The 27,806-nt window shown below is 40.3% G+C and overlaps 2 protein-coding genes across 2 annotated transcripts in view; both read left to right on the forward strand.

The window, feature by feature from the left end:
• Window positions 1-6,069: 6,069 nt before the first annotated feature.
• LOC309960471 (5'-AMP-activated protein kinase catalytic subunit alpha-1) overlaps window positions 6,070-27,806 on the forward strand; it is a gene marked incomplete at its 5' end in the record, with an annotated part of 46,461 nt that continues 24,724 nt past the window's right edge. The window contains one exon of the mRNA XM_082837287.1: window positions 6,070-6,196. Within this exon, the coding sequence (XP_082693413.1) occupies window positions 6,070-6,196 (127 nt within the window). The remainder of the gene's footprint in view (window positions 6,197-27,806) is intronic.
• LOC309959931 (uncharacterized protein) lies at window positions 20,746-21,120 on the forward strand (the record flags this gene model as incomplete). The annotated part of the gene is made up of 1 exon (XM_082836478.1): window positions 20,746-21,120. One exon carries the CDS (start codon window positions 20,746-20,748, stop codon window positions 21,118-21,120), a length of 375 nt encoding a protein of 124 aa, XP_082692604.1.

Below are 27,806 nucleotides of genomic sequence, written 5' to 3' on the forward strand. Positions count from 1 at the left end.
AATCTCCTGTGAAGAATTCCAAATAATTTAAATAAATATCCCACCTTAAAGGAGACGGAGCATAACTCCCCAATCCTTAAGTGTGGGCTATGCTTAGTGATTTCCTTTCACAGAGTACAGTATGGAAAGGAGGAAAAAACAAGTGACATTACTATAGAGAAACCCAAATAGACCTTTGATGTGGTTTGATTAAGATAGACCATTGTTTGTGTTCTTCCTCCCCAAACCCCATAACGCCAATCTAGCCATGAGAAAAACACCCAATTTCAATAGAGGGGCATTCCAGCAAATATCTGACTAATACACCTCAATACTGTCAAAGTCATAAAAAACAAAAACCAAGATATCTGAGAAATTGTCACAGCCAAGAGGAGCCTAAGGAGACATGACAATTAAATGTAATGTGGTATCCTGAATGGGATCCTGGAACAGAAAAAGCACATTAGGTAAAAACTAAAGAAATTGGAATAAAGTATGGACTTTAGTTAATAATAATATAATATCAACACTGGTTTATTTTTCTCATTAATTGTAACAAATGTACCATATAATGTAAGGTGGGATGAGTATATGAGAACTCTGTAGTATCTTTATATTTTTTCTGTAAATCTAAAGCTGTTCTAAAAATAAAGTCTACTTTAAAAAAAGCATCTGGGAAGCCTACAGAGTGCTAATATCCAGCAAAGTAAATAATAAATAAATAAGGAACTGAGGGGAAGGAAAATACGTTAATCCAGGGATGAGGTTAGAATACTAACATGCATGCCTTTAGCAACGACGTTCTTGGTTAGAGGTAGGCTGTACATTTGGGTCCGCAGAAGTAAGGAAGCTTTGCATGTCTGTTTCTCATAGCAGCTCTCAGCACCCTCCTGCACTGAGGACAGAGACAGCAGCAGAAGAGCAGACAGACCTGAGCTGGGCTGCTGCCCGGAAGCCAGTCTATAAAGGACACTGCACATCTCGGGGGCTCCAAAACGTCACTCTAATCTTTACTTACCTGAGTTCTTCTTGGAGGGATGCGGCTAAAAAGAACTACTTTGGTAAGTCACTTGGGGTGGGATAAAACCTCCTCACCCCACAAAATGCATGCTTAGATGGCCTGTGGACTGCTGCCTAAGAAGTTCGTGTCTGGGAACAGCAGGGTCTTTGTTTCCTGGGACACCGCTCCAGACATCCTTTATCTCTGCCTTTCCACTTAAATAAACGTTGAATAAATTTTTCAAGAATACTGTTTTGAAGGGAACCAAATTACTAGTTGGAACAGAGAGCCCAATTATTAGCCTATTAAAGGCGTCCACATGTTATCAGCCCCTTGTATTACCAAGTTGAGTAAAAACGAATCTAACAGTAACCAGAGCCAGACGGTCCAACGACCTCTCTCTGATAGTCTCAGATGGTCCAAGGGCACAATTTAGACGATCAGCCTACCCTTCAGGCAACCATCCAAGGACATTATTTCCCTTAACTGATAAGAATAGGGCAGCAAAGAGTTTGGAGTTACATTTTTTTGGTGAATGACTATTCTTCGTGCTGCTGATCACGGACAGATTCACGTGCCTGATGCTTAGTGAATCAACTGAGAGGTGGGCAGGGTTGACATTTTCTTATTAAAAGCAAGGAATCCAACCAGGACTAACCAACCACATTTACCTAGAGATGGACCGAGGGAGTCCTTGTGAACAGTGCTAAGATTTTCCCTAGAAAACAGCTCTGGGCCTATTTTTACAAGGGTAATTGAAGCTTAAAATTCATCATCATGAGGGGGTTGCAAAAGTGTTAACCTAAAAATATTTCAAACCAGGAGTTGGGAATCATCAACCCTAGATAAATAGGGGAAAACTATCCACAAACTAATTTTAATCACTGTAACTTCCTAGAGAATATCTAACATAAATTGGCTTTTTTTCCTGTTTCTTTCATAGGCTCACATTGCTTCTGGATCTTCTTAATTATCCATATTCTCTAAGTGAGCGTTCCGTCCTTGGGTCCCTTAACGCTACAACCTGGGGAGATCTCACCCAAATTCACTGCCCTACTCTGCCATTTGTTTGGTGAGGACACCCAATCTGTATCTCTACACTGACCTTTTTTTGGGCTAATAGACCTGTATTACCCGTACATTCCTGGATATCTTTCCTGAAGGTCTCTCAGATGCCTTAATGTCACAGATAGAATTCATTATTTCTGCTGAACCTCCATTCCCCATCCTCCTGACAATCTCTCCAGAAACCTGGGAGGTAATTAGGATTCCTTCCTTTCCCGCTCTGTCCACACCAATCTCTGTACCTCACTAATTTCATATCTAAATAGGTCTTGAGTTTTTTCCTTTTTTTTTTTTTTTTTTTTGGTGGTTCGCGGACCTCTTACTGTTGTGGCCTCTCCCGTTGCGGAGCACAGGCTCCGGACGCATAGGCTCAGCGGCCATGGCTCACGGGCCCAGCTGCTCTGTGGCATGTGGGATCTTCCCGGGGCACGAACCCGTGTCCCCTGCATCGGCAGGCGGACTCTCAACCACTGCGCCACCAGGGAAGCCCAGTTTTTTCCTTTTTATACATGGTACCTGCCTCATCATTTCTTCACTAGGCGATTGCAAGTCTCTTGTCACACACGTTGGTCTTGCTCTTCTCCAAACTATCCTCCACACTAAAGTCAGAGTTAAAAAATTTTTTTTCTAACAGTTAATTTTTTCAACTCTGTAATATATGCATAAAGTTTAAAACCAAAACGTTACAAAAGAGTACATAGGGAAAAGTCTGCACTTTGCACCTGACTCTCAGTCACCCAGTTTGCCTTCCCAAAGGCACCCATAGCTATCAATTCCCTTGGTAAAGATTGTATTTCTAAAAGGCATCTACTTCACATCTTCCCATGGCTCACCACTGTCTATAAGAAAATGGTGAAACTGAGAAGCCCATATGAGGCCTCTCAGGGTTTTGTCCTGTTTCTCTTATTTCTTCTAGTCAGTCCCTCTATCCATCCAGATTTTGTCTGCTGTAAGCATTTTGCTCTTCCCTAAAAAGTCTAAGGCTTCCTTCCCTCTGTGATTCTGTATATGCTGTTTCTCTCACCTGGGATGCCTTCCCCAAGTTCCTTCATCCCCCATGCCACCCTTTTCTTTGAGTATAAAGTACTCTTAATACACCTCTAAATATGTTCAATTTTAAAAGACTTTGTGGACCTCTGCAGATAAAGGTTATGCCCTTGTCTCATGAAGCCCTTTTAGGACCATATGTATATACATTTTTATTATAGCACCTATCACATTGCTTGGCCATGTCAAAGGCAGTACTATGTTCCTTTGTTCTTTGAGTCCTCAGAGTTTAGCAGTCTGCCTAATACCTAGTTGTTGTTGAATAAATATTGAATATTAGTTACAATGTAACTACTACTAAGGATATATTAGGCTGCATTAATAGCAACACAGTACTTAAAATTTTTAGTTCTGGCCACCACATATACAGATAGATGTTGAGGAAGTATAGCATCTCCCTGACAATGTATGGTTTACTAACACTGTGATGGCCTTAACAAGAAAAGACTAACAGGGTGCACAGCTCCCTCAGAATCTCTGAAGGGCTAAAGAGGAAGCAGCTGACAACAAACTAGTGAGTTTCCCCATGAGACCAGAGGTTCTCCACCACAGTGTTCGGTCATCTTGGTTTGTCTTCATCAGTGCTGAAAGGTATTGTAACTTATTTGTGCTAATAAAAGTTAAAGTACTGAAATTTGAAAACAATTTACTTTTCTCCCCTCCTAAACTAGACTGGATTCGAGGTTACTTCTACAAAGTCACTCCTGCCCACTTCTATTCCAATATACTTTGTTGAGATAGGGGTACAACTGATGGGTCCGGAAACTGGGCATAAGTCACAGTTTACCTTATCTTTACTTCCCCCCCGGAAGAATGCTGAACATGTGAACATTATCTATTGTGGGGTTGGGGGGATACAGAGAACTGCCCTCCTAGATTATGAGCTTCTCCAGGGTAGGGACCATGACTTTTCATTTTGTGTCTACCCATAGTGTCTGGGAAGGAAGAAAATGTGACAAAAACTTTTAAAAAGGACTGAAGGAAAGAGAAAAAGCAAAGGAATAAAGGAGGTTTATCATTTACTTTCTTAGAAACTGTTAATTGAATTCCATTTTTAACTCAGCATAAGAAACAAACAAAAGAAAAAACAGCAATAAAAGCTGCTTAGGGACTTCCCTGGTGGCGCAGTGGTTAAGAATCTGCCTGCCAATGCAGGCCACACGGGTTCGAGCCCTGATCCAGGAAGATCCCACATGCTGCAAAGCAACTAAGCCCGTCCGCCACAGCTACTGAGCCTGCGCTCTAGAGCCCGCGAGCCACAACTACTGAGCCCTCCTGCCACTACTGCTAAAGCCCGTGCGCCCAGAGCCCGTGCTCCACAGCAGGAGAAGCCACCAAAATGAGAAGCACGTGCGCCGCAGCGGGGAGTGCCCCCCCACCCCGCTCGCCGCAGCTGGAGAGAGCCTGCGCGCAGCAAGGAAGACCCAACACAACCCCCAAATAAATAAATTAAAAAAAAAAAAAGCTGCCGAAACTCACATTACAAACAGTAAAGGTGAAGAAACAACAGAGCAAAAATTACAACAGTAACCACTGCCTACCCCCCAAATATCTCAGTAATCAAAGATTTCTTAACTTTCTGGCTCTTCAAAATATGTGCAGTCCATAATACAGTAGGAAGTGATTATCTATCCAAGGCTAGTTGTAAATGTCCTCTGATTATCTGATGTAATTCTAAGCTCAAAGTTTTTTGCCTCTCCTGCAGTACCTTGCTTGGAACAAAGCTGTGCTTAATGCATATTACTTTTATTTCATAAATATAAAGTATATAAAAACCAGAAGAGTTGAGTAACTTTCACTTGGAAGGAAAAAGGTAACATTTTTCGTCTTTTTCTTTTTTATATTATTTTCATGAAGAGTCTAACTCTGCCCATTGACACCTGTCCAAATGCTATGACACTGCAAAACTGAGCTCACATAAACTTTTTTTGGACACTTGATTTTGCCCATGTTAAAGGGATATAATTGAGTAACACACTCACTTAAAATTCTATTACAAATAAACATACTTTCTCTACTCCCCCTGTGATATGCCATGATCCCATCTGTATAGACTAACTTTTACTCACTGAAAGTACAATAAATATTTGTCGATTGATTTGGTTGATGCAACTGTAAGCCTTGTTTTCAGTTCAAAGTCTACATTTTACTGGTAATCTAAAAATATTAATTCCTATACATCCAAATGTCTGGGTAGCATCCTGCTTCCCGAACACACACACATTCACCCTTAACCCCAACCTGCTCCTTCCTCAGAGCTTGTTGTGGGGAGAACATTTCAGGAGGGCATCCAGCAGGAGGAAAGACCAACACCTCTCGCTTCTTGAGCTGTCGAGGTGCCCAATAGCAACTTAGTGGCTCAAAGTAAAAAAGAGCAGCGCGGGTGGCAGGTGGGGTGGAGGAAAAGGAAACTTCATCAAAGATGCAAGTGACAACTCCCAGGGGCTTATAGATTCCATCCGAACAGGAAAAATGAAAAGGTTAGAAAACAGTGGCAGGGTGGTGTCTCCAGCCATGTTTCAATTCACGCTGCACTGATAACAAGCCACATATCTGCCTTACCCAAGCAACTTCCCCAGTGCCCATCTCCCCACCTTGGAATAGGAAGGGGAGCGGGTCCCCACGACTCCGGAGTAATAATTAGGGGAGACCACTGCCTGTAGAGACTCCGCCAGAGGAAAGGAGCCGAGGGGCTGCGGCCCTTCTCTGCAATCCAGGAAGCCCCCTCCCGAGCGCAGGTGGGCGGGCGCCCGATGCCGCAAGGATGCAGGGCATGGAGCGAGGTACCGGGGCCCCTCCCAGAGACCCCCGCCAGCCCCGCCAGGGGGAGCGTCTGCGCCCGACGGCTGGCTGCGGGGACACGGCGGACGGCGCAGGGCGGTGGCTCGGCTACGCGGCTCCCCTCCCGCGTCCCCACCCTCTCCCCGCCCGCCCCCGGCGCGGCCCTGCCCGCCCCCTCCGCCCCCTCCCGCGGCGCCATGCGCAGACTCAGTTCCTGGAGAAAGATGGCGACAGCCGAGAAGCAGAAACACGACGGGCGGGTGAAGATCGGCCACTACATCCTGGGAGACACGCTGGGGGTCGGGACGTTCGGCAAAGTGAAGGGTGAGGACCTCCGGGGCAAGGCTCGGCCCCAGCCCGGGATCCGAGTGACTTCCGCCTTTCGCATCTCTTCATCCTCCCCCGCCCCTTGCGTTCCTCGTCCCCCGGGCTCGGCAGTCCCTGTCCAGGCTCCGGCCGGAGTAGAGCCGGAGGCCACGGCGGGACTGCGGAGCGGCGCCCCCTGGGAGGGCGGGGGTGGGGTGGGGACTGGTCGCCATGGCGACGGTGCGACGGCCGGAGGGGCTCGTCCGTGCGAGGGGCGGGGATGCAGAGGTGCGAACTTTCCCAGGCCTGACGGTCCGGGGCTGCACTACTCGCTCCCTTAGCTGGGTGGGGGCGCCGGGGTCTTGGCCGGGAACCCTGGAGAGGCGGCCCGCCGTTCGTCCCAGCTGTGATCCCTCGGCTCAGGGCCAGCCCATCGGTTCCCTGGCCGTCCTCGGCATTGTCCATATTTCCGTCCTCTTCAGAAGGCTGTTGACTTACCTGCCCTGGCTGATTCTCAAGTGTGAAATGTGTTCCCCCGAAGTAAGGTTGCTTTGGGGAGTAGTTTACAGAGTTAAAAAAAAAAAAAAAAAAGGCTATTTTGTCGGAAAGGATCACTAATTTTTTTCGGAGCAGTTAATGAATATAAACTGGTCCTACATGTATTTGCGATCCTTGGTTTATGGTCTGAAAGCAGACGCCGTGCCTTCAGTGTTTCTGAATTACCAAACCTGGTAGGCAGTGCAGAGTTTGCTTCCAGATAGTGTTTATTAATTCACTGATGCAGTTAGTTTCCGTTTATTTTCACAGGATATTTATATTTTAATTAATAGTTTTATGTACATTACTTGAAAAAAAATTTTTTTCTTTAAAGAAAAGTGGAATCGCTTACCCTTGTGTTTCAATACAGTATTCCGGAAATAACAAACTTGCTCTCCAGTCCACCAGTGCTGGCACAAAAAGTTTAATTGCAAATTTTGTGAGGCATAAATATTTTTCCTTCAAAATATTTGGCTTTATTATTAGGGATGTAGAGGAAGGAAGTATGGAACTGATAAAAATAATTCATGCATTGGCTTTGGATAAATAGCCTGTGACTTGCATATACTAAGCGCTTGGTAAATATTTGACTTGAAAGAGAAAAAAGTTTGTGAAAGTCTGTACAGTGAATTAACTAACTGAGCCTTGCTCTATCGGAGCTAAATAAACATTTTCTGATTTTATCTAGGGATGGAAGAGGAGAGCCCTTCCTTCTCTTGCTCTTTCTGAGTCATAGAACTGGAAAATTGCTGTATAGCCCACAGGGAAGCAACTGCCTAAACCTTCTTAAGAAAATCAGCAAGGCCAACAATGTAAGAAAGTAAGAAGCGAATGCCAGAATAGGGTAATAACAGCCATTAGGGTGGGTCTGTATTAGGCCAGTAAGATGTTTCTGTGCTTCTGAAGTTATTTATTTTTGGTGATGTTGTCTCTTTACTTGTTAGCAATTACAAACTTTCAGTTTATAAGTATTTGTAAGAAATACTCATTAATGCCACCCAAATAGTAATAACAGTTTTGATGCCTTCACCCCTCCCAGAGTTCTGTTTGGATTAGGATACTCATTGTTTTCCTAATATAGACCTGAGCAGAGTCAGGTCTCACTTTCTTATTGGCTAGGTGGCTTTTGGCATGGCAGATAGGAAAGCAAGAGGATATTTCTCATTTCCTGGGTTTGATCTGTGATGTGGCTGTGCCTTGAATCCCTCCAGTGACTGCTATTCCTTAACCTTCGCTCCTCCACATGTGCTTCTCTTGAAATACCACACACTGTCAAAGTCAACAATCTCTCCAAATATAGAAAGGCCAGTATTAGTCAAAGGATCATAGGTTTTATAGATATGGTTCATTTGTTCCTAAATACATTAATTGATGGTGGTCAAAATCTTCAACCAGTGCATTTTTTAAAGTTGTTGAACAGTTGGAATGCTTTCTGTCCCAAATAAGAAAATCCAACTCAGCCTAGCCAAGAACATCTCTTTCTGTGGTTCTCTGTCCAGAGCAAGGAAGCCCCAGCATAGCCCTCATGAGTCTCATTGGCTCAATCATTCCCTCTGGCCAGGGATACCATGTGCTAACTGGCTTAGGCTTGTGTTCCTATAAGTAGGCACTAGCAGGAGAGATGGTATTACCCTTAGAGGAATATGGCCCACTCCTGGACGTGTGTGTGTGTGGGGGGGCATCTTCTTCTGAAGTACTTGAATAGTATGGGGGGACAGAGTAGATACCTACACAGAAATGGGTTTTTTTTAGAAGAGAGGAAGGGGGACATAGCTGCCCAGTGAGCAAGCAAAAATAGCCACTGTAGTGGTGACGACGGTAACTTACAGTAGCCAAGAATTTGACAAGAATTCTTATAAATTATATGATTAGCCACATATTTCAATGGAGACAATTTGGATTAGCTAGAGGTTTTAAAATTAGTCATACACATTGCTAAATTTAACATAGAAAAGGAGTCTAATAGAGGATGTTATACAGATATGCAGAAAAATTCCCGATATGGTATTCCATCTTATAGGAAACTTATGGGGGGGGGTGCAGAGAGGACTTTAAATTCATATGAATTATTTTGTTTCTTGTTACAGGTTTAAAAAAGATCCTTTGGTAATTTAATGGTAACATTTTGAGGGGAAACTTTAAATAGACAGCTAGGGTTAGTTTGGGATTATGCTTGAATTATCTTATTATTTCCAAGATACTTTTTTCTCCCCCCCCACTCCCCGGTTGTCAAGGTGTTAGTCTCCACTCCCTTGTGGGGTCTAGTCCCCTTTCCTCCCAGAACAATTATAAAAGCATGGATGAACAGAGTCATGTTACTACTGCAGTAAATTTAAATGACAGTTTTTGTTAGTTTTCCAAAAGAAGATGCCTCTTTAGTAGGATGGGTAGTCTTTGGCAAATGAGCTGTTTATACATACAATCTATTTATTAATTTGGTGAGTATTTCTATATAAAACTGCAATTTAAGATAAATAGGTGACTCTTTGAATGAATCAAAGAAGTTACTTAAAAGCTTCTTTAAGTAAAAAATCGATATGTGAATTAGAGCTATATATATCAGCATGGGTGAATTTCAAGTATATAAGGTTAGGCCACAAAAACAAGAAGTTGAAGAATATATATAGTCATGTTATTCATATAAAATTTAAAAACATGCAAAAACACTCATGCATTACTGGTAGGAGGACCAATTTGTACCACCTCTATAGAGTATGACAGTATTTATTAAAGTTAACCCAGCAATTCAACTTCTAGGAATTTATCCTACAGGTGTATGAAATAATGAGTTATTCATTATCATATTGTTTATAAATACAAGAGATTGGAAGTAACCTTTCTAGTAGGACAATAGTTAAATTATGGTTTATCCATAGTGGTATACCTTGCAGATATTAGGAAAAAAGGAAAAAAAACAAGCGACTTCATATAATACAGGGAACAGTTTCCAATGTGGTTTTTTTTGTTTTTTTTTTTGCGGTACGCGGGCCTCTCACTGTTGTGGCCTCTCCCATTGCGGAGCACAGGCTCCGGACGCGCAGGCTCAGCGGCCATGGCTCACGGGCCCAGCTGCTCCGCGGCATGTGGGATCTTCCCAGACCGGGGCACGAACCCGTGTCCCCTGCATCGGCAGGCGGACTCTCAACCACTGCACCACCAGGGAAGCCCTCCAATGTGTATTTTTAAGAGGAAAAAATAAGGGGATAGTAGAACAAAGTATATAGTATTCCTACCATTTGTGTATAAAGAGCAGGGACAAATTAAAGTAAGTGTAACTACTTGCATATGTATAGAGTGTCTCTTTAAAGATACACACGAAACTGTTACATTAGTTGTTCAGGGGAGGGGAACTAGGTAGCAGACGGACATGTCACTGTATATCTTTTTATAGTTTTGAATTGTGTAGTGCAGGTATTATGTATTCAAAAGAATATATAAAATTAAATTTGTAAAATAGCCATATGAAAAACATTGTTACTGGATCATTTATGGATTCATACCTGTGGGAAAGACAAACACCACATTCAAGATAGTGGTAACCTCTAGGGAGAGAGAAAGGAGAAAGGAATCTGGGAGGAGTCAGACTGGGCTTCAGTTGCATCTGTTAATGTTTTACTGCTTAAGCTACTGTTGGGTGGAACATGGGTATTTGGCTTGCCTTTTGGGATGCCTGAAATGTTTGGGTAAGGAAAAGTACCTTTCTCACATTTCCACCTATAGCTTTTAAAACTCATCTCTCTCTAGGATTAAGTTATTTCCCTGATGCTTTTAGCAGTGAGATTTTTTTTTTTCAATTTTAGAGTGAGAATGAAATAGTTGGGTGATTAGAATATCTTTATAAATATTTCCATCTTTGTGGCGTCTCTTTATCAGTATTTAAAATTCTCTCTTTCAAAGTATGATCTTGTTTTACTTCAGGATTACATAGCTGATTAGAAGAGCATCTGTTACACTGTTCTACAGTTAGACAAAGTTCCCTTTAGAAAGCAATAACAGGTTGTTAGCTAATATTTAGTTGACTCATCTGTTGCTTTTGTTGTGCGGGAGACATTGTGAATTCTGGTAACCTTTGCTGTGAATGACTCAAGTCTTTCATGGCAGAAATACCTGTCTTCTATTTCACTGAAAAGCAACATCTTAGCATTACTGTAAAACAGTGACAGTCTGAAGAGTAACGTTTTGAGCTTTGGAAAAGGGGAGAAATATCTTAGTAATGCATATTCCTGACAAAGTCCATTTACTGCACTGATTGACTTATGGAGCAGCAGTTAATTTGGCTGTAACTGAGTTAAGTCACTGGAGAATCTTTAGCCTAGTTTTGAGAAAAAGTTCAGGTTTTGATATTGTGCCAAGGCTTTTTTCCCCTTTCCACTGCACTTTGATGGTGGGGTAGAGTGGAGAGGTCCAAGACTTGGAATATTTCTAATTAGAAGACCGGTTCCAACTTGATCAGTTAATAGCTTTACTTCAACAAATGAATCTCCCAGAGCCTCATGTTACCTGTATCATAGGTTTATTGTGAGGATCGAATGTGATAATGTGTTTCCTAAGCTATAATAAGGTGACTATATTTTCAAAAGTATTACGCTACTGAAATTCTAATGCTGAAGTACGTTGCCAGTTGGATTCAAGGCAGATATCTGTGTTCTTACAAGTAAGGAAAACGTGACATATTATATTATGGCCTTAAATTAGTAAGATTTTGCTGGGAGGAAAAAGGGAGAAAAATAATAGGAGATACTGCCTACTCTGAAAGAGAAAATATTTAGAGAATCAATGTTGGGACACATTTTAAAACTTTTTTTTTTTTGCGGTACACGGGCCTCTCACTGTTGTGGCCTCTCCCGTTGCGGAGCAGAGGCTCTGGACGTGCAGGCTCAGCGGCCATGGCTCTCGGGCCCAGCCGCTCCGCAGCATGTGGGATCTTCCCGGATCGGGGCATGAACCCATGACCCCTGCATCGGCAGGCGGACTCTCAACCACTGTGCCACCAGGGAAGCCCAACATATTTTAAAACTTCTGAGGGAAAAACCTGGATCCAATTAAGACTGGGAAATACCAGGTTAAACGTTTGTTAGGTTTCCTTACGGCAGGGCTCTTTAGAGCCATTACTATATTAATATGTATAATGAGTTTCCAAAAGGGAGAGCAGACATCCTTTCCCAGACTCCTTGATTATGAAATCTTTTTCTGTGGAGAGTCTCCAGTCCTAGTGTTTTGTAGAGCATACTTTAGAAAGTCTATTCTAATAATTTTAGTTTTATGATTTTTCTAGCCCATAGAAACTTAGAATCCTGAAATTAGAACATTGGAGAGGAGGCTGTGAGTTGACTCCTGATAGTCTTTGAAGGATGAGACACAACTTGAAAAAGCAGAAAACCCTAGGAGCTGGAACATAATAGTCTGGGAGCAAGAAGTAACTCCCATGGATGTCACTGTGTGAGGGCATAGGGAGTAACTGATGCTCATACAAGGTGAACATTTGCTTGGTTCCCCATCATCACTGTGTTCCATTTAAGAATTCTTGGATGGGACTTCCCTGGTGGCATAGTGGTTAAGAATCCGCCTGCCGAGCAACTAAGCCCACGCTCCACAACTACTGAGCCTGTGCTCTAGAGCCCGCGAGCCACAACTACTGAGCCTATATGCTGCAACTACTGAGCCTATATGCTGCAACTACTGAAGCCCATGCGCCTAGATCCCGTGCTCCACGACACGTGCACCGCAATGAGAAGCTCGCTCACTGCAATGAAGAGTAGCCCCTGCTTGCCGCAACTAGAGAAAGCTCATGTGCAGCAACGAAGACCCAACACAGCCAAAAATAAATAAATAAAATAAATAAATTTATAAAAAAAAAAAGAATCTGCCTGCCAATATAGGAGACATGGGTTCAATCCCTGGTCCAGGAAGATCCCACATGCCGCGGAGCAACTAAGCCCGTGCACCACAACTACTGAGCCTGTGCTCTAGAGTCAGTGAGCCACAACTACTGAAGCTCACATGCCTAGAGCCCATACTCTGCAACAAGAGAAGCCACCACAATGAGAAGCCCACGCACTGCAACGAAGAGTAGCCCCCACTTGCCACAACTAGAGAAAGCCTGCGTGCAGCAATAAAGACCCAACGCAGCCAAAAATAAATAAATTTATTAAAAAAAAAAGAATTCTTGGCCATGTGTAGTTCAGTTTAGAAAACCTGTTTTCAAAAAAGATTACTTTTGTTAACTTGTTGATTTTAATGGTGGATATCATAAACCTATCAGTTTCCTAGGGCTGCAGTAACAAAGTACCACAAACTGGGTGGCTTAAAACAACAGAAATTGTTTTGGAGTTCTGGAGGCCATAAGTCCGAAATCAAGGGTTTAGTAGGGTTATACTCCCTCTGAAGGCTTTAGGGGAGAATCTATTTCTTGCCTCTTCCAGCTTCTGGTGGCTCCTGGTGTTCCTTGGCTTGTGGTAGCAAAGCTCCATTCTCTGCTTGTCTTCACATGGCCCCATTTGTGTGTGTGTGCCTGTGTTCTCTCCTTTTCTTATAAGGACACCAGTCATTAGACAAAGAGCCCACCCTACATCTAGGATGATTTCATCCTGAGATCCTTAACTAAGTACACCCCCAAAGACCCTATTTCCAAATAAGATCCCATTCTGTGGATATAGTAGACGTGAGTTTGTGGGGAGGGGGACACTTTTCAACCCACTGCACTTGCCATTACAGTTTATGTGCTTTTATTTGTTTATTTATTTGGCCGTGGTGCACAGCTTGTGGGATCTTAGTTCCCTGACCAGGGCTTGAACCCAGAGCCTGAACCCAGGGCCTGGCAGTGAAAGCCCTGAGTCCTAACCACTGGACCGCCAGGGAAATCCCTATGTACTTTTAGTTTTATGTTCTTAATTTCTCCCTTATGATGCAGTCATCCCTCAGTATCTGTGAGGGATTGGTTCCAGGAGTCCCTGAGGATACCAGCATCTGTGGATGCTCAAGTCCCTTATATTAAGTGACATAGTACAGTCGGCTCTCCATACCCTCAGGTTCTGCATATGGGGATAGGGAGGCTGAATGTTTATTTACTGAAAAAAATCCTAGTATAAATGGACTGTTGCAGTTCAAACCCGTGTTGTTCAAGGATCAATTGTACTTTTTGAGTAACTTTTTAAAATTTTTTGTGGTAAGCGGGCCTCTCACTGTTGTGGCCTCTCCTGTTGCGGAGCACAGGCTCTGGACGCGCAGGCCCAGCGGCCATGGCTCACGGGCCCAGCCGCTCCGCGGCATGTGGGATCTTCCCGGACCGGGGCACGAACCCGTATCCCCTTCATCGGCAGGCGGACTCTCAACCACTGCGCCACCAGGGAAGCCCTTGAGTAACTTTTAAACTGGTTTAATAGAATGAATAAAATGTCTTCTTTGGTATCTTGTATTAAAACATTGAAATCAATAGGAAGCAGGTTTTTATTAGACTGGATTTATTTTTCATATACAAGAAAAAGGTCATAGTAGCAGTGTCTGTCACATAGTAGGTGCAGGTGCTCAATAACTATTTCTTAAATATGTGAATGAATTTTTAGAATAAGTCTTATTAGTATGGGGAATTCAGTCTATTATTCTTTTCAAAACTACAAGACTGTAAATTAAGGGTTCTGCTTATATGTTCAACTTCTACTATTTATGTTTTATTAAAAGGATATTTAGTATTATTATACTATGTAATATTCTTTTGAGGATTATCTTTTTAAAAATATCACATTTCACTTACCCTTTCTGGAAAAAGCACAAGTTTTTGAGACAGATCTGGCTTTGTATTTTTGCTTTGTCAGTCACTAGCTGTGTAACTTTGGGCAAGTTATTTCATCTTCCTGTGCCTCAGTTACTTGTAAAGTGTTGCTAATAATACTAGTCTTCCAGGGTTGGTGAGAGTTGGAGTCAGTATGTTTGGGTACAAAGTGGGTATGTCATGAATATTAACTAGTGAGTTGTACACCTTAATTATGTATTCTAAATCAACTAGATTTATATGTTAAAAAGTAGTAGTCATTTAAAAAAATCTGATTTCAACTTAAGTCAAATGAACCTGTTTTCACCTCTGTGCTCTTCTATGACAGAATAAGTGTTTCTATAGTTTTTGGGTAGTAGGTGAAATCCTTGTCAAGGACTTGGCACTATGTATATATATGTCTAGCAATATTATGTTGAAAATTAACCAAAGTTAGGAAATGGGTTGAACTTTGGAAGCTAGAAATCTCTGGTATTGATGGGATAGAGGAGGATGGAGCAGGTTAGTGAGATTGAAGCTTATGGGGATGGAAACTAGATGCATAGAAATTACAGCTATTATTTATTTAGTACTTATTATGTACCTGGATCTAAGTGGATAAAAGGGACAAATCAAAGAGCTGAGATAAAATTGGCTATATAGGATTAAATCAGAAAATTTAGGACTGATTAGCTAGGAATGGGGGACAGGTTTGGAAGCAATGGAGAATATATAACCCTGAATAGCAATAGCCATCCTTTCTTTATTGAGCACTTAACTGTGCCGGTCACTATGGAAAGTGCTTTACAAAGCCTACTTCATGTCACCCTTATGGAGTACGTGGTATTCTGATTTTGAATAGAAGGTTGAAGTAATTTAACTTGTTCAAGTCAAACATTTAGTAAATACCTTCTTGCAGGACCAAAGCCCAGATCTTTGTGACTGCAAAGCCCATGCTCTGTACACAGATTGCCTTCTCATGTGGAAGTGGAATTGGGTGCTTAGCCCTACTCCTGAAAAAGATGAATCTGTTAATACCTATCATTGTTTTTTCCTTCTCTTTGAAATTTTTCTTAATTGAATAGAATATTAAAAAGTAAGTAAAATTTGAAAAAAAGACCAGAGTAGAATAACTTTTAATTATGGCACATTATCATTTTTATGTAAATATTTTTGTATAGCTGGAAAATGTAGAATACATATACAATTTTTGTTTGTTCTTTTCATGTTTACGAGAGCATTTCATGTAGTTTTTCTATGAAAGTCTGTTATGTTGGAATGACAGTATGTTAAACTGTTCTCTGAAATTGGTCATTTAGGTTAATTGCAGTATTTGTTCTTACATAAGACACTGTAATAAACATATTTATGCACATTTTTTCATTTACTTAATTCTAAGTTAAATTACAAGTCCAGGAACAACAAATTAAAACAAAAATGAAATAGCACCTTTAATGCTATTCTAGGACATTAATTGCCTTTTTATTGCCCTAAAATGTACTGTTGGTTTACACAGCCATGAAAAAGGAATTATTATACTAATATTCCATTAAAAGAACCAAACTGTTGGGACTTCCCTGGTGGTGCAGTGGTTAAGACTCCACACTCCCAACGCAGGGGGCCTGGGTTCTATCCCTGGTCAGGGAACTAGATCCCACATGCATGCAGCAACTGGGAGTTCGCATGCCACAACTAAGGAGCCTGCCTGCCACAACTAAGACCCAGTGCAACCAAATAAATAGATAAATATTAAAACAAAAACAAAAAAACCCAAACTGATCATGTACTCTGCCTATTGACTTAGTTTGGAATGTCTGCATGTGTGAGAATTTGAATGATCTCTTTACAGTTGTTGTCATGACACCTTCCCCCTCCCTGACATTGTCTTAATTTTTGTTTGAATATTTATGCAATCACACTTTTGTGATTTCTTCCACTGTTTCAAAAGTGAAGAAGTTATGCCTCTATACTTCTAATTAATTTATAATTTGATGAAATGCTCAAGTTTTAGAAAAAAGTTTAGCTATACCTTGATTGTCTGGTGATTGATTTCATTCTGTTTATTCTGCCTTCTTTATTTTTTGGGGGGGCATCTATTATTTATAGGTGGAATGATATTCTACTCCTTATTACTCATGAGTTGAATTTTACTTGATTCCCTATGCCTTGTCTATCACCTTCCCTCCTGCTCTTGCTAATTTCTTCCTAACTTTTTGGTATGTGCTCCATAAAATTTTCTGTCACATATCTGCTGCAACTTACTGCTTTCTAAATGATTTTAGTTGTTCTGTTGTAAAGTTTGTCTTGCACTCTCTTATTTCATAACTTCTTTATTTTCTTATCATCATGAAATAGTTAATAATTTTCCTAGAACATTCACATATTTCTCAAGTGAGCATTATTAATGTCCATTCTTTTTGTTTGCTTGTTTAATTCTTTGGGACTCGTTTTGGTGTTTCTTACCTTACAGTTACTTTGGTCCTCTTCAGAGGCCAGGAACGTCCCAGGGACCCAGGCTGCTTTCCATTGGTACTTTCCCTGGCAGCGTTAACTGACGTATAGTAGATGCTCCATACATAAGGCCAAATGAATGAATTTGAGAGAATGCTTTGCATTTCCTATTTCAGGCCCTTATTTCATGACAGAATGTACATCAAGAGTTTCAGATAAGCCCTAATTGTTTCTTAAAGTTATTTGGGGTTGAAAATAAGCGGAGTATGGTATAAGAGGAGACTGGTCAATGAATTGGAGTTTCATCAACCAGTTGATGAATTGGCGTTTAGACCCAAATGGATTCTGCCAATATTAACTGGTATTGTTGCTATTTCCCAGTTCTGTTTCAGTTGTGCAGTTAAAGGGAAAATGTTCCTACTAAGCCATGCTTGGAGTTTTGGGGGGTAGTTGGGACAGATGAGATTAGTACTTAGTATCAATAAATTAGGTCTCAGAAAGAAGATACTTCCTGAATTAGGGTTTAACAGTCAAGTTGACTCCTCTTAATCACATCTGATTGGTACTGGAGACTGTAGAAAACCTTATCAGAAATTAGAATGTGCTTGATTTCTACAGTTCATTTCAGCTGTGACTATAGGTTTTTCTTCCTCACTGGTTTCATATATATTTTAATGATGTTTTGATGGAAATATATCCAGTGCATTATGTTACCGTGCCATCTTTCAGAAAGCTTCTATAATTTCTTAGCTATGAATGGTTCTTTTTTTTTTTAATTGAGGTATAGTTGATTTACAGTATTATATTCATTTCAGGTATACAACATAGTGATTCAAAATTTTTATAGATTTATACTCCATTTAAAGTTATTATAAAATGTTAGCTATATTCCCTGTGCTGTACAATGTATCCTTGTAGATTATTTATTTCATATTGATACACAGTTTGTACCTCTTCCTCCCCTACCTCTGTCCTGCCCCTCCCCACTTCCCTCTCCCCCCTGGTAACCACTAGTTTGTTCTCTATATCTGTGAGTCTGTTTCGGTTTTGTTATATTCACCAGTTTGTTTTATTTTTTAGATTCCATGTATAAGTGATGATATACAGTATTTGTCTTTCTGTCTGACTTATTTCATAGCATAATACCCTCCAGGTGCATCCATGTTGTTGTAAATGGCAAAATATCATTCCTTTTTATGGCTGAGTAATAGTCCATTGTTATATATGGAGATATATATATATATATATATATATATATATATATATATATATACCACATCTTATTTATTCATTCATCTGTTGATGGACACTTAGGTTGCTTCCATGTGTTGGCTATTGTAAATAGTGCTGCTATGAACATTGGGGTGCATGTATCTTTTTGAATTAGTGTTTTTGTTTTCTTCAGATATATACCCCAGGAGTGGGATTGCTGGATCATATGGTAGTTCTACTTTTAGTTTTCTGAGGAACCTCCATACTATTTTCCATAGTGGCTGCGCCAATTTGCATTCCCACCAGCAGTGTACAAGGGTTCCCTTTTTCTCCACATCCTTGCCAACATTTGTTATTTGTAGACTTTTTTTTTTTTTTTTTTTGCGGTATGCGGGCCTTTCACTGTTGTGGCCTCTCCCGTTGCGGAGCACAGGCTCTGGACGTGCAAGCTCAGCAGCCATGGTTCACGGGCCCAGCCGCTCCGCGGCATGTGGGATCTTCCCGGACTGGGGCACGAACCTGTATCCCCTGCATCGGCAGGCGGACTCTCAACCACTGTGCCACCAGGGAAGCCCATATTTGTAGACTTTTTGGTGATAGCCATTCTGACAGGTGTGATGTGATATCTCATTGTGGTTTTGATTTGTATTTCTCTGATGATTAGCAATGTTGAGCATCTTTTCATGTGCCTATTGGCCAGCCATGGATGGTTTTGAGATTAGGTGAACTATATAAATGGTACTTACAAGAAAAGTTAGAGATTCCCTTTACATTGTAGTAGTTTAAAAATGGCACTTGTTGGAGATTAATCCTTTGTCAGTTGCTTCATCTGCAAATATTTTCTCCCATTCTAAGGGTTGTCTTTTCGTCTTGTTTCTGGTTTCCTTTGCTGTGCAAAAGCTTTCAAGTTTCATTAGGTCCCATTTGTTTATTTTTGTTTTTATTTCCCTTTCTCTAGGAGGTGGGTCAAAAAGGATCTTGCTGTGATTTATGTCATAGGGTGTTCTGCTTGTGTTTTCCTCTAAGAGTTTTATAGTGTTTGGCCTTATATTTAGGATTTTTCTTTTCTTTTCTTTTCTTTTTTTTTAATATTTAGGGCTTTAATCCATTTTGAGTTGATTTTTGTGTATGGTGTTAGAGAGTGTTCTAATTTCATTCTTTTACATGTAGCTGTCCAGTTTTCCCAGGACCACTTATTGAAGAGGCTGTCTTTTTTCCATTGTATATTCTTTCCTCCTTTATCAAAGATAAGGTGACCATATGTGCGTGGGTTTATATCTGGGCTTTCTATCCTGTTCCATTGCTCTATATTTCTGTTTTTGTACCAGTACCATACTGTCTTGATTACTGTAGCTTTGTAGTATAGTCTGAAGTCAGGGAGCATGATTCCTCCAGCTCCGTTTTTCTTTCTCAACATTGCTTGGGCTATTTGGGGTCTTTTGTGTTTCACAGATTGCCAACAAACACATGAAAGGATGCTCAACGTCACTAATCATTAGAGAAATGCAAATCAAAACTGCAATGAGGTATCACCTCACACCAGTCAGAATGGCCATCATGAGAAAATCTACAAACAGTAAATGCTGGAGAGGATGTGGAGAAAAGGGAACCCTCTTGCACTGTTGTTGGGAGTGTAAATTGATACAGCCCCTATGGAGAACAGTATGGAGGTTCCTTTAAAAACTAAAAATAGAACTACCATACCACCCTGCAATCCCACTACTGGGCATATACCCTGCGAAAACCATAATTCAAAACGAGTCATGTACCACAATGTTCATTGTAGCACTATTTGCAGTAGCCAGGATATGGAAGCAACCTAAGTGTCCATAAACAGATGAATGGATAAAGAAGAAGTGGCACATATATATAATGGAATATTACTCAGCCATAAAAAGAAACGAAACTGAGTTATTTGTAGTGAGGTGGGTGGACCTAGAGTCTATCATACAGAGTGAATTAAATCAGAAAGAGAAAAACAAATACTGTATGCTAACACATGTACATGGAATATAAGAAAAAAAATGGTTCTGAAGAACCTAGGGGCAGGACAGGAATAAAGACGCAGTCGTAGAGAATGGACTTGAGGACACGGGAAGGGGGGAGGGTAAGCTGGGACGAAGTGAGAGAGTGGTATGGACATATATACACTACCAAATGTAAAACAGATAGCTAGTGGGAAGCAGCTGCATAGCACAGGGAGATCAGCTTGGTGCTTTGTGACCACCTGGAGGGGTGGGATAGGGAGGGTGGGAGGGAGACGCAAGAGGGAGGGGATATGGGGATATATATATATATATATATATATACACACATATAGCTGATTCACTTTGTTATACAGCAGAAACTAACACACCATTGTAAAGCATTATACTCCAATAAAGATGTTTTTAAAAAAAATGGCACTTTTACTGTATGATTCCCTGATAATCCTTTGGGTTAGACTATGTTGCGGTTGAACATTTGCTCATGTGCTGGGAAGATTTGTATTGTGGGAGTATTGTGAAAGTTAAGAAAGGATCTGGGCGGGTCCCAGCATCAGCTTCGCGAAGGCTCTCGGCCTCTCGGCCTCTCGGCCGCGGCCCGCAGGCACCCGGCACATGCCCGACCCTCCGCCACAATGCCCAAGAGGAAGGTCAGCTCCGCCAAGGAGGAGCCCGAGAGGAGATCGGTGAGGTTGTCAGTTAAACCGGCTCCCGCAAAAGTGGAAACGAAGCCAAAAAAGGCAGCAGGAAAGGATAAATCTTCAGCCAAAAAAGTGCAGACAAAAGGGAAAAGAGGAGCAAAGGGAAAACAGGCTGAAGTGGCTAACCAAGAGACTAAAGAAGACTTACCTGCAGAAAACAGAGAAACTAAAAATGAGAAGAGCCCAGTCTCTGATGAAGCAGGAGAGAAAGAAGCAACTCTGATTCATATCACACATCCGGTCCTATCAGCGGTCCCTGTCTCCCTGCTTGTACAATCCAGAGGAATATTCTTATCAACTATTTTGTAAATGCAAGTGTTTTAGTAGCTCTAGAAACAATTTTAAAAAGGAGGGAATCCCACCTTATCCCATTTTTTAAGTGTAAATGCTTTTTTTTTAAGAGGTGAAATCATTTGCTGGTTGTTTTTTGGTACAACCAGGAAATAGTGGGATATTGAATATGGAAGGCTTTGATTATCTTGGGTGTCAGCTTAACATTCCACAGATGAGGGGTAGCTTTTATATCCTATAATACAAAGCATACTAAATGGCAGTTTGGAGTCAGTTGTGCATTTAATGTCTTAAACACTTGAAATTACTTCTTTTCCCATGTTGTTTTTGGTTGAATTGTTTCCTAAAGCAAACCACTCACTCCCTGATCTTGGCTCTCCTGGTCAGAATTTTGTGTACTCTGTAACATCTTCGGTTGTGGTAGTCCAGTTCTTCTCGTAACTTTGTTAATGTGCTCTGAACGATTGACAATTTGAGTATGTAGTGTATATGATATTAAATTGTGAATTAGTGGGACTTACGATGTAACAGCATATCAGTATTTGAAGATATTGGTACTTGATACCCTGTCAAGGAAAACTTGCCTCCAAATTTTAAGCTGGAAAGTCATTGGAATAACTGTTCAGAAAAGAATCACAACTACATGATTTTTTAGATTTTTGGTACGTATGTTAAGAAATGTATACAATTTAGGAACTTCCCTGGTGGCACAGTGGTTAAGAATCTGCCTGCCAATGCAGGGGACACGGGTTCAAGCCCTGGTCCGGGAAGATCCCATGTGCCTCGGAGCGACTAATCCTGTGCACCACAACTACTGAGCCTGCGCTCTAGAGCCCGTGTGCCACAACTACTGAAGCCCACGTGCCTGGACCCCATGCTCTGCAACAAGAGAAGCCACCGCAGTGAGAAGCCTGCGCACAGCAAAGAAGAGTAGCCCCCGCTCGCCGCAACTAGAGAAAGCCCGTGTCCAGCAGCAAAGATCCAACACACCCAAGAAAAAAAAGAATTGTATACAATTTAAATGTCTGTGCTGATCTTCAAAACAACCAGTAAAATCTCAATTATGAAAAAAAAAAGGAAAGGATCTGGACAAAATGGAAGGTGAACTTAGGTGGTAAGTTACATTCTTGAAAGGGACTGAGTTAGGACTCTGATTTAAACACTTTTCTTTGAGTCTTATTTAACAAAGACTTTTTCTTCCATTGTGAAATATCTGTATAACCTAACTTTAAATTTAATATTGTTAACTAAAATATTTAAGCAAAGTAGCAAATGCTTAAAAAATTCAAAATAATGAGGAACCACCCCATCCCCTGTCCACACCTCTCAGCTGCAGGGGGTTTCATGGGGCAGAAGATCCCTTCACTCATTGTCTTGGTTAGCTTGGTGGGGAAAAAAATGTTAAATTGTTGAAAACCATTGGACCCGATGATCTGTAAGGTTCTCTTTAGTTCTAAAATTCTAAACTTCTTATTGTTAAATCGTCAAGAGCACATATTAAGTGAGGAGCAAACAATGTGTCTTTTTTTTTTCTTTTAGAAAAAATAATTATCTCATTCCTCCCCTGATTAAAAACCTGCAGTGGTTCCTAGTCCTTGGGGGTTTTTAAAGGATGGTCAGGCTCGGCTCCTTCCTAAGTCCCAGATCAAGCAGGAAAGTCTATTGAGATTGGAATAATGAGAATAATTCTTTGTTTAAAATAATGTTTTAAATACAAGGAGTTTAAAATATCAATGCTGAGTTTTCAATTTGGAAATAGTAAAAAATATTATATTAGTCTGCCAGCACTGCCATAACAAAAATATTGCAGACCGAATGGCTTTGACAACAGAAATTTATTTTCTCACAGTCTAGAGGCTAAAAGTCTGAGATTAAGGTTTGGTTTCTTCTGAGGCCTCTCTCCTTAGCATGCAGATGGCTGCCTTCTCTCACTGTCCTCACGAGGTTTCCTGTGTGTACCTCTGCTGTTTCTCTGTGTATCCATATTTCCTCCTAAAGGCACACTTGTCAGGTTGGATCAGGACCTACCCCAACTGTTTCATTTTAACTTAGTCATCTCTTTAAAGGCCTTATTTCCAAATACTATCACATTCTGAGGTACTAGGGATTAGGACTTCAACATATGAATTTGGGGAGAGACACAATTCAGCTCATGAAGGATTTCTTGTTATCATTACCCTTGATTTTCAGCTGGTAATTATGAAGATTGCCAGGGAAAGCTCTTTGATATTGGTCTTACAAACTATGTTCTAATTTAGAAGAGAACATTTTCTTCCTGAAAAACTAAAACTCTAAATCACTTAATTAAAATTGAAAAAAAATTTTTTTTTGAAAAGTAATACATGTATATGTTAAAATGTCAAATAGTGCTAAGAGGTCTATTTATAAAACAATTTCCTACCCCCACTTTCAACTCTTAGCTGATTCTTCTTGTATTTATCTTTTTAAAAAAAATTTTTAATTTTTTATTTATTTTATTTTATTTTAATTTATTTAATTTATTTTATTTTTGGCTGCATTGGGTCTCCATTGCTGCGCACAGGCTTTCTCTAGTTGCGGCAAGCAGGGGCTACTCTTCATTGCAGTGTGGTGGCTTCTCTTGTTGCAGAGCACGGGCTCTAGGCACGCAGGCTTCAGTAGTTGTAGCACGTGGGCTCAGTAGTTGTGGCTCGCGGGCGGTAGAGCACAGGCTTAGTAGTTGTGGCGTACAGGCTTTGTTGCTCCACGGCATGTGGGATCTTCCTGGACGAGGTCTCGAACCCGTGTCCCCTGCATTGGCAGGTGGATTCTTAACCACTGTGCCACCAGGGAAGCCCTGTTTTTTTTAAAACTTCCACATTTCTAATTGATAATGCATGCATAAAAGTTATCTTAATTCTTGTTGACAGACTTTTTGTTAAATTCTTATTATGGTTGATGAGGATTTTAGTTCGTTCTTAAGTTATTTTATTTTTATATTGAGGTATAGTTGATTTACAGTATTATATTAGTTTCCAATGTACAACATAGTGATTCAAAATTTTTATAGATTATACTTCATCTATAGTTATTATAAATTATTGGTCATATTCTCTGTGCTGTATAACATATCCTTGTAACTTATTTATTTTATGCATAGTAATTTGTACCTTTTTATCCCCTATCCCTATCTTGCCCTTACCCAATTCCCTCTCCTCACTGGTAACCACTGGTTTGTTCTCTTTATCTGTGAGTTTGTTTCTTTTTTGTTATATTCACTAGTTTTATTTTATTAAAATTTTAAAAAAAAATTTTATTGAAGTATACTTGATTTACAATACTGTGTTAGTTTTAGGCATATAGCAAAGTGTTGTGGATATATATATATACATATATTCTTTTTCAGATTCTTTTCCATTGTAAGTTATTATAAGATATTGAGTATAGTTCCCTGTGCTGTACAGTAAATCCTTGTTGTTTATCTATTTTATATATAGTGGTATCTGTTAATCCCATACTCCTAATTTATCCCTTCCCATCCTTTCCCCTTGGGTAACCATAAGTTTGTTTTCTATGTCTGTGAATCTGTTTCTGTTTTTTAAAGAAGTTCATTTTTATTATTTTTCGATTCCACATACAAGTGATATCGTATAATATTTGTCTTTCTCTGTCTGACTTCATTCAATATGATAATCTCTAAGTCCATCCATGTTGCTGCAAATGGCATTATTTTATTCTTTTTTATGGCTGAGTAATGTTCCTGTGTGTGTGTGTGTGTGTGTGTGTGTGTGAGTGTGTGTGTGTGTGTGTGTATGTGTGTGTGTGTGTGTGTATCACATCTTCTTTATCCATTCATCTGTTGATGGACACTTAGCTTGCTTCCATGTCTTGGCTATTGTAAATAGTGCTGCTATGAACGTTGGGGTGCATGTATCTTTTCTTCTTCTTTTTTTAAATTTTTTCTGGCCTTTTGGGAACAGTGTCATCTTAGGAGGAACTTGCCTTTTCCTCTTATGCTTTTTTTTAAAAAAATAAATTTATTTATTTATTTTTGGCTGCGTTGGGTCTTTGTTGCTGTGTGTGGGCTTTCTCTAGTTGCAGCGAGCGGGGGCTACTCTTCATTGCGGTGCGCAGGCTTCTCATTGCGGTGGCTTCTGTTGTTGCGGAGCATGGGCTCTGGGCGTGTGGGCTTCAGTAGTTGTGGCGCACGGGCTTAGCTGCTCTGCGGCATGTGGGATCTTCCCGGACCAGGGCTCGAACCTGTGTCTCCTACATTGGCAGGTGGATTCTTAACCACTGTGCCACCAGGGAAGTCTGCATGTATCTTTTTGAATTAGAGTTTTCATCTTTTCTGGATATATGCCTAGGAGTGGGATTGCTGGATCATATCGTAGTTCAATTTTTAGTTGTTTTAGGACCCTCCTACTGTTTTCCATGGTGGCTGCACTGATCTACAGTCTCACTAGCAGTGTAAGAGGGTTCCCTTTTCTCCACACCCTCTCCTGCATTATTATTTGTAGATGTTTTGATGATGGCCATTCTGACTGGTGTGAGGTGATACCTCATTGCAGTTTTGAATTGCATTTCTCTAATAATTAGAGATGTTGAACATCTTTTCATGTGCCTATTGGCCATCTGTGTCTTCTTTGGAGAAATTTCTATTTAGGTCTTCTGCCATTGTTTGATTGGCTTGTATATATATATATATATATATATGGGCTTGTTTATATTTTTGATATTGAGAGAGCTGTTTGTATAGTTTGGAAATTAAGCCCTTATTGGTCTTATCATTTGAAGATATTTTCTCCCAGTGCTTAGGTTGTCTTTTCATTTCCTTTGCTGTTCAAAAGTGTATATGTTTGATTAGGTCCCATTTGTTTATTTTTGCTTTTATTTCTTTTGTCTTGGGCTGATCTAAGAAAATACTGCCATGATTTATGTCAAAGAATATTTTGCCTATGTTCTCTGCTAGGGAGTTTTATGGTATTATGTCTTGTATTTAAGTCTTTAAGCCATTTAGAGTTTACTTTTGTGTATGGTGTGAGGGAGTGTTTGAACTTCATTGATTTACATGAAGCTGTCTGGCTTTCCCAACACCACTTGCTGAGGAGACTGTCTGTCTGACTTACTTCACTAAGCATAATAACCTCCAGGTCAAAGATTTTAGTTCTTTTGTACCTTTTCCTCTACACCCTCATTCTCCTAATATAATTATGTCACACTTTAAAAAAAATCCATATTTGGTGTTTTCATAATTGTGACTGTGTAAAAACTATCTGCTAAGCCAATACTATGACTATATTTACTTATAGAACTTTTCATTTTTCCTGGAGTTATTAATTTACCTCACTTTTTCATTTGCTTAGTTTTCTTCTAACCTAAGGCTAAATTCTCCACATCTTCAAATGCTTCTGTAAGATCTTTCTCAATGTAACATTACGTACTTTCAAACCTGTCAGATAATTTATCTGTCTATTCTTTTTTCTCCCTAGAAATAACCGTCCTGGGTCCTCTGCAACATTTCTGTCTGGATTTGTTGCCTTCCAGCCTTCTACACAGCTGTTACCTATGACTTTGCTTCATTACATTATTGGGGATTCTCTTCTTTTTCTCCTATATTGGATCCCTTCTTACTGAATACCATCTTGGTTTCTTTTTACTTATTTATTATTTAAAGAAAAATTTTTTTATTTTTCTTTTTGAATTTTATTTTATTTTTTATACAGCAGGTTCTTATTAGTTATCCATTTTATACATATTAGTGTGTACATGTCAATCCAATCTTGCAATTCATCACACCACCCCCTCCCCACTACTTTCCCCCCTTGGTAGCCATAAGTTTGTTCTCTACATCTGTGTCTCAATTTCTGCCCTGCAAACCAGTTCATCTGTACCATTTTTCTAGGTTCCACATATATGCGTTAATATATGATATTTGTTTTTCTCTTTCTGACTTACTTCACTGTGTAAGACAGTCTCTAGATCCATCCACGTCTCTACAAATGACCCAATTTCGTTCCTTTTTATGGCTGAGTAATATTCCATTGTATATATGTACTACATCTTCTTTATCCATTCGTCTGTCGATGGACATTTAGGTTGCTTCCATGACCTGGCTGTTGTAAATAGTGCTGCAATGAACATTGGGGTGCATATGTCTTTTTGAATTATGGTTTTCTCTGGGTATATGCCCAGTAGTCGGATTGCCTGGGTCATATGGTAATTCTATTTTTAGTTTTTTAAGGAACCTCCATACTGTTCTCCATAGTGGCTGTATCAATTTACATTCCCACCAACAGTGCAAGAGGGTTTCCTTTTCTCCACACCCTCTCCAGCATTTGTTGTTCATAGATATTCTGATGATGCCCATTCTAAATGGTGGAGGTGATACCTCATTGTAGCTTTGATTTGCATTTCTCTAATCATTAGTGATGTTGAGCAGCTTTTTATGTGCTGCTTGGCCATCTGTATGTCTTCTTTGGAGAAATGTCTATTTAGGTCTTCTGCCTATTTATTTATTTATTTATGGCTGTGTTGGGTCTTTGTTGCTGCGTGCGAGCTTTCTCTAACTGTGTTGAGTGGGGGCTACTCTTCACTGCAGTGTGTGGGCTTCTTCTTATGGTGGCTTCCCTTGTTGGGGAGCATGGGCTCTAGGCACGCGGGCTTCAGTAGTTGTGGCACGTGGGCTCAGTAGTTGTGGCACATGGGCTCAGTAGTTGTGGCACGCGGGCTTTGGTATTTGTGGC

Source organism: Leucopleurus acutus (assembly GCF_964270905.1).
Source record: "Leucopleurus acutus genome assembly, chromosome: 3".
NCBI classification, from domain to species: domain Eukaryota; kingdom Metazoa; phylum Chordata; class Mammalia; order Artiodactyla; family Delphinidae; genus Leucopleurus; species Leucopleurus acutus.